Source organism: Cryptomeria japonica, chromosome 10 (genome assembly GCF_030272615.1).
Source record: "Cryptomeria japonica chromosome 10, Sugi_1.0, whole genome shotgun sequence".
In the NCBI taxonomy this organism is placed as follows: Eukaryota; Viridiplantae; Streptophyta; class Pinopsida; order Cupressales; family Cupressaceae; genus Cryptomeria; species Cryptomeria japonica.
Window position 1 is genome coordinate 84,334,391 of NC_081414.1, and position 7,354 is coordinate 84,341,744.

Here is a 7,354-nt window from a genome sequence, read left to right on the forward strand (position 1 = left end):
AAAAAACCCTAGAAAAATGTGTTAGATGTAATTTAGTAAGGGCACCAACCAAATACTCATAAGCACTAGTGAAAAAGAAAATTTGGGCTTCCTTGTAAAACTTTGACCATATGAGAAACATGTGTCCTATCCAATCATTGAAACTATTGAGTGGATTCTTTTTCTAAGTGAAAATATGTAATTGAGAGCTTTTGGTCCTAATTAAATATATTAGTTTTCCACAATCCTTAATAGTTCTTGTTAGTGCATCTAGTTTAGATTGTGTGCTTGTTTACATCAATGCTTCAAGTCATGCTTTACGATCCATCAGCTAATTTTCTACTCCATCATTGATCTGCAATAGTCTAATTTTCTACTCAATGAACTATCTATCATCCTAATGATGGATCATAGAGTGTGATCCAAAACATTGATGTAAACAAACACATGCACTCTAAACCAACAATAACAAGAGCTTTTGGTCCTAGCGAATGTAATGTACTACAAAATATTGATCGACCTTCTATAATTAATTGGTAGGATTTTTACCATCTCTTACTTGGGGAGCATGGAGGTTGCCACCTTAAATGGGGGAGTGAAATTTTATTGCAAGGCTAGAAGATTGACTCTTTTCTACAACAATGATGATCACTCGAATTATGATACCCGGTTCATGAGTGAGGAAAGCATGTTAGTTGTGTTTCGGATCTCTATTTGGATTTCTTGAAGCATTGTGTAGATTTTGATCTACATTTGAACAAAGCAATCATTGAGAGATTCCATAGAAAGCTCTAGTGGGTCTTGAGAATGATGGTTTGCAACCATAATGATGAATTGGAGTTAGCAAAAAAAAAGTGACTAGAAATGTGGGAACATGATTAGATGGCATGGGTGAGTGCAACTATGAAGGTACCTAAAGAATGAAGAAGATGAGCTTAGGAAAATCTTCATCCAAAGTTATATGGCAATTTGATAAGCTCAAAGATACAACCACAGTGAGACCATCCACTTAAAAAGGTAAAAGTTAAGCTAGAAATTTTTAATTATTAATCAATACCCTTTAGGCTGATTTTTTAATCAAAACTAACAATTTGTGGCTAGATTAGGAGAAATTTACAACAAAAATTTCAAATCAAAGAGTAGAGTAAAAAATTGAAATAGCAACAAGAACTAAAATTTGGAAGAAACAAGATGTGTTGTTGCGTTGAGAGGACATTGATAGCTCTTTGATAAATAGAGCCAACTAATACCCAATTACTAAATACCCAAAAGAATAGATAATTAGTAGCATGCAAGATGAGCAACACATGAGTAGGGATTAAAAAAGTGGAAAATGTTCTATTGTGTGTCTAATATGTGAGCTCACCAATATACTTTATATATATAATATTGTTACGTTTCGAAGTGCTAACTGTGGATGACTAGGATTGAAGCTATAGCCCACTATCTAGTATATGATGTGTGGTGAGCAACTTCCTACGGCTAATCACTTATCAATGCATTAAAAAACTTAGACAACTAAAGCTTTACTTAGGGCTAGACTACAAAAGAATCTTAATGGGCCCTCTAATAAACCCAAAGACGTGCAAGCTCACAAATATATACAAAAGTTGTTTGAGACCTAGGTATTAAAAAATAATAATTATAATTGCACTAGGCCCTTGAGAAATTCAAACAAAGATTTGAAGTACAAATACAACATCTATGCGAAATTTCCCTTGGGAATCAAGAGTTTTTCACCCTCCAATTTTTAAAAAACCAAAAGAGTTTTATTCTCTCATCTACATGATCCAAAGGTTTTAATCCTTAAATTCTATAACTAAACACAAGGCTCATAGTATGACAAAAAAGATTGAATAAATTGATTGGTGTCTAGACAACCAAACACCTTAATATATAACATCAATAAGATACAAATTGACAATACCCCACTTTCCCTCTCAAAGATAGGGAAAAAAATATTAATGACATGTTTCTCCAAAATAGCATCCACTTTATTATAAATATCAACTTGTTTCCTCATCATTAATTTATTATCATATGGTTTCATATAAAAAGGTTATTAAGTGTCTTGAAGATTACCATAATCTTTCATGCAAACTCTATTATTTATTATTATTTTATCTATTACTATTAAACAATGGGTCTATTTTTTTAAGTTTTTCTCTACTAAAAAAATAATGATAAGGACCTGAATTAAGTGAAAAGAATCTTTGACCCCATCCATATAACATCTTTGATAGGTAAGGTCCTCTCAATGATAGCTTCTAGCTTAAAAAAAGAAAGGAAAGAATAGCTTTTCCCTTCGTGATCCAATGGTGACAACTATATATAAAATAGTTGCATAGATATGCAAATCTTACCATTGCAGCAATTATAGAGTCCGAAATTGTTTGTTTGCAATTTATTAACTTGACATATCTTTGCATGTGGGTTTTTTAATCCCAAAAATTCAACTACAAACTAACCCCATTGTCCCATTAGGCAAGTGCTTGAAATATTTTGCATGTAACTTCGATATTTCAAGCAACTCGCTTAAAAAAGAGGGTAATTAAAAGGAGGGAAAAAATAAAAATCTAAAAAGCTCCCCTGTACTTCGCGTTATGTGGGCCATCTGAAACCCTAACTAAAATCCCGCAATTCATCCAGGTGTTCCAACCCCAATTCTCCACCACCAATTTAGTCTAAAAGCTGGCATAGTAGTTGTAAAATGTCGGCCAATTACCTGTCAGATTTCGCCACATTTTAGGGCAGCAACTGCAACTCTTTTGTCCGACGTCACAAGTCATGAATGAAGAGAAAAGCACAGAGCACAAACCCTCAATAAAATATCATAATCTGCAGAAAAAAATCTGACCCTGACTGCCATTGAAATGTCAGAATAGAGCCTAGGATTGTAGGAATCAACTAAAAATGTCGCTTAAAAGTAGTCCTTTTAAGTACTTGATTCCAGAAATAGCTGGTAATCTGTAATGGAGTGGACTGGAACGATTACCAGTGGAGTGGACTCTAACCTCTGATCTTCAACTGCTCTCTCGGATCTGCCACTGAAAAAGCCTGGAAAGCTTTATAGAACTATAAACATGCAAATGGAACTATGCAATTATACAGGGCGATTTGCAGTAATCGTTCTTAACCCTCTGTAAAAAATTTGCAGTATTCTTTCTTAACCCTGTGTAAAATATTTGCAGTGTTCTTTCTTACCCGTGTAAAATATTTGCATTTAATCATCATTTCCGTTCACCATTCTTCCCTACATGTCCAAGCTCTAGGAATAAGCAGCGAATCAAAGTGCACGCCGAATTCCTTTACAAAACACCATGCGAGGAACCAAAAACAGCATTTCCAAAATTGCTACTAAAATACACTGAATCTACAGTGAAAAAGGGGAAAAAAGAATTCAGCATTTCAATCATTGACACTGGAACACACCGAAGCTCCCATCAAAAGGAGACAAATATATTGATTTAATAAAAAATAATTGATCCAGGAAAGCTTTCCCTGACAAGAATTTGTTAAGCAATTTGGAGGCCGGGGAGCCTGTTATATGTACACTACCAATCATCAATCATTCTATATACAAAAAGTAGTCCTTCAAAAAAAAAGAGAAATTTTTTTTCTCGTTTTCTAGTTATGGCTCTAATTCCAGAGCTGCTCCAATCCCTAAAAGCCGATATTTACATATTTTATATATGTACAGACGAAGAAAACCCTATATTGCAGCTGATACACTCAAAGAAGAAACCCTATCACAACCCTAACACAGTAGCAAACGCACATTTCAAGCCCCCTGTTTTCAGTAGTTCTTCTGAGAGTCCAGCCATTGCTGTAGATACTTCTGGTTATCTGCACACGAAATACAAAAAGGCGCACAATTTAAAATCTTATGAAAATAAACTAATTCATCAAGGGCTGAAGATAATATACCTTGAGAAGGACTGGTAGAGAGAACTGCATTTAACAGCTGCCCCTGAGGATCATCATGCCGGGCAGAATCATTAACCTTCTCCTTCTTTTTCCGAGGATCTTTAGGAAGCGCCCCGAGACCATAGCAGGGGATCAAAACTGCAAAACTTCTCTCCGACTCTGTTTCAGTGGAGAACTCAGAGGATTGGTGTTCGAACCACCCGATTGACCAATCCGAATCCCCGGAATCCTCCGAATCCGACATACAAACCCCGTCCACCGGCACAATCACGCCGTTAAATTCTGGATCAGTCGGAGCCTTGGAATCACGCCCTGCTCCTTTTCCCCCCTTACTCTTCCTACTCCTCCTCCCCGATGTCCCCGCCACATCTTCCTCCTGCCGCCGCCGCTCCGCCAAAGCGGGAGAAGCAGCAGGTCGGAGTTTCGAATCTCGCTTTCGCCACAGCCATCGGGAAAGGCTGAAAGTCATAGCGATCTCAGGGCAAAAGAAGAAATATTTAACCAAATTAAACCCTTCCAGTGCAAGGGAGGCTAATATTTAACAAAAATTAAACCCTTCCAGCGCTCAGGAGGCTCCCTCTACAGTGAAACCCCCGCCATTAGCAACTCTCCGAACAGCTGTGCAACTCTTGAAAGAACTTGTGAGAAGTGACGGAAACAAGAATTTAAATCCAAAACATTTGTTTATTCATAAATCTTGTCCCGCAAGAAACAGAATAGCTGAAAACCCAATTATATCCTTGTGTGATTTTTGATGTCCGAAAGCTGGGAGAAGACGGAGTTCTTCCGCCGGTGCTTGACGGCAAAACGCTCCCGCGCCATTAAATATCCTACTCATTCCTCCCATCGGACGCTCTGAAATCCACCCAGAATTCGGGATCACAAGGTCCGTCCGATTACAAAGACAATAATGCACGAGAACCAAGAAATAATAAAATATTCAGTCCGAGTCTCCGCTCCACACTTCTCTGCTTGTATATGTAATGCAGGACAAGTGGCGTGTTTTGATTGGTTACATGCATAAAAACAAATTTGCTACTTCGGCTCCCGCGGATCGTCTGGTGCATCTTTGCTTCCAATCATCATGCACTAGCAGCCAACATAGACTTCGCCAATTTCTAAGAATATTTGATCTTTTGCTTTTTGGTAAATTTAATAGATGTTTAAGAATTTCTATATTAGCCAGATGGATTTTTAACCTTTTACCCAGGAATATTAAACCTAGAGAAACATAAGTTAAATAAATTTTGTTGTGGGTTAAATATATAAATATAATAATCTTTAAAGATTCTCATGATTATCCAATCAATTGCTTTGGATGTGAATCTTTTGAATGATGATATTTGCATGCACGTCTTTTTTTAGTGTTTTCGATTTATGTTGATTAGATTGTCTTCTATATTTTGATTAACATGTAAGATGACATATTCTATATGGAAAATAAAGAGCATTATCTTACTTTAATCTCATTGTCGCTTATCCTTGTAATCAAATTATTGTACCTTGATCCCATTATCACGTATTCTTAGACTCAAATTATCCTAGCATGATCCCATTATCACTTATCATAGAAATCAATCCTCGTCCTTAAATCTACTATTCGCTACCTTAGTTTGAGATGTGAGAGCATAATTGATCTAGATCATTTTTGCACATATATCTAAACCTCACATTTTAAAAATTCAAATTCAAAACCTTATTGATGTTTTTACTAGTTGATATAAGATAACTGAAATGTGAACTATTCCAAATTGCACTATAGGATGGTGTATTTATATACTCTCCTATTCATTTAATATATGCTTTAGATGTGAAGCTTTTACATGATAATCTTCAAAGATTCTCATGATTATCCAATCAATTGCTTTGGATGTGAAACTTTTAAATGATGATCTTTGCATGCATGTCTTTTCTTAATGTTTTAGATATAAGGTTATTAAGTTGTTTTTTATATTTTGATTAGTGTGCAAGATGGCATATTCTATATGGAAAATAAATAGCATTATCCTGCCTTTATCCCATTATAACTAATCCTTGAAATTAAATTATTCTACCATGATCTCCTTATCACCTATCCTCGAAATCAAATTATCTTGCCTTGATCCATTATCACTTATCCTTCAAATCAATCAAATCTGTAAATCTCCTATTTACTAACCTAGTTTAGGTTTGTAAGAGCATAATTAATCTAGATCATTTTCGCACATATATCTAAACTTCACATTTTCAAAAGTCAAATTCCAAACCTTATTGATGTTTTCACTAGTTGTTATAAGTTAATTAAAGTGTGAACTATTCCAAATTGCACCATGAGTGGTGTATTTAAATACTCTATAACTCATTTAATCATCCTTAGAATATGAAAAAGAATGTCTAAATCACAAAGCTTAAGTAATGAATAATTTTGCATTGTTTATTTATGGCATCATCCTAGGATCATATTACATGCTTCTTTTTACACCAGTTGTGTTCTTAATAGGTTTGCATATGGCCTAGATATGGTTGTGACTAGTTGTGAAAGAGCTTAATTTTGTAATGTTTTAGTCCTTGGAGAACAATATATTGTAAAACCTATTTATAAATAGAGGGAGCTACCCCTATAAGGTAGTGATTATCTTAAAAAAAAAATTGCATGCTTCTTTGTTATCCTCAATTTTGGTTCATCATTATTAAATTGGTCCATCTAGGGGTCTAATTTAAAAGAATGTGACCCTTGGATTATAGTATATTCCCTAATGATGTTTATAAACATCACATGTTCCTTATTATATTCAAAGTGTGAATATAAAAAAAAAGAACAAGTTTCCTTCATTACTTTTTAGCCAAATCATATCCATGAATTGCATGCTTAATCCTCTAGAATTTTATGTCTATGCTTACACACTCACACAAGTGAATCAAGTTAGTTCGCAATCTATGCATTTCTAACATCTAATGTAAGGCCCTCATATGTCATATTTCCTTGTCTTGTTAAATTTATTATATGTATGTTGGAGGATGCATTCAAGACTTGTTTGATAAATGAATGAATTTAATTTAATTGAGTATTGCTTGTATTATTTTTTATGAATGGGCACTTCCATTAAAGTATATAATAATAAAATTACATTATTCACAAAAAAAAGGATGGGAGGAAAAAAGTCACTCAGGCCAAGCTTGGAAACATCAAAATAGCTTATCAAAACACGAGCATAGCCCGAAGAACCAGAAGCATTAGAAAAAAGCCTAAGTGACTAGAGTAGTGGCAAAAGGAGTAGGAAGTGGGTCCATGTTATCCTTCTTACCCCACACATCAACAGGGTCAAGGGGGCAGGGGGGAGAGGGGGCGGATCTGGAAGAGAACGCCTATCCTGAACAGCTTCTTCATCTTCTACATCCTCTCTTGTAGAATAAATCACTAGAGAAAGTCAAGGGAATCGGGCTTAGAGGTACTAGAACCCCCAAAATT

The 7,354-nt window shown here is 35.2% G+C and overlaps 1 protein-coding gene across 1 annotated transcript; it reads right to left on the reverse strand.

The window, feature by feature from the left end:
- Positions 1–3,406: 3,406 nt before the first annotated feature.
- On the reverse strand, positions 3,407–4,984 carry LOC131033328 (uncharacterized). The gene is made up of 2 exons (XM_057964528.2): positions 3,907–4,984; positions 3,407–3,825 (listed from the first exon to the last, which is right to left on the reverse strand). The coding sequence occupies exons 1-2, from the start codon at positions 4,373–4,375 to the stop codon at positions 3,776–3,778; spliced, it is 519 nt and encodes a 172-aa protein (XP_057820511.1). The 5' UTR covers positions 4,376–4,984; the 3' UTR covers positions 3,407–3,775.
- Between the last annotated feature and the right edge of the window lie 2,370 nt (positions 4,985–7,354).

What these genes read in the sequence shown, in the direction of transcription:
- LOC131033328 (XM_057964528.2), bottom strand. Translation starts at nt 4,375, where the DNA reads ATGACTTTCAGCCTTTCCCGATGGCTGTGGCGAAAGCGAGATTCGAAA. An exon ending in CTCTACCAGTCCTTCTCAAG is followed by an intron (nt 3,826 to 3,906) that starts GTATATTATCTT and finishes TTTCGTGTGCAG; the next exon opens with ATAACCAGAAGTATCTACAG.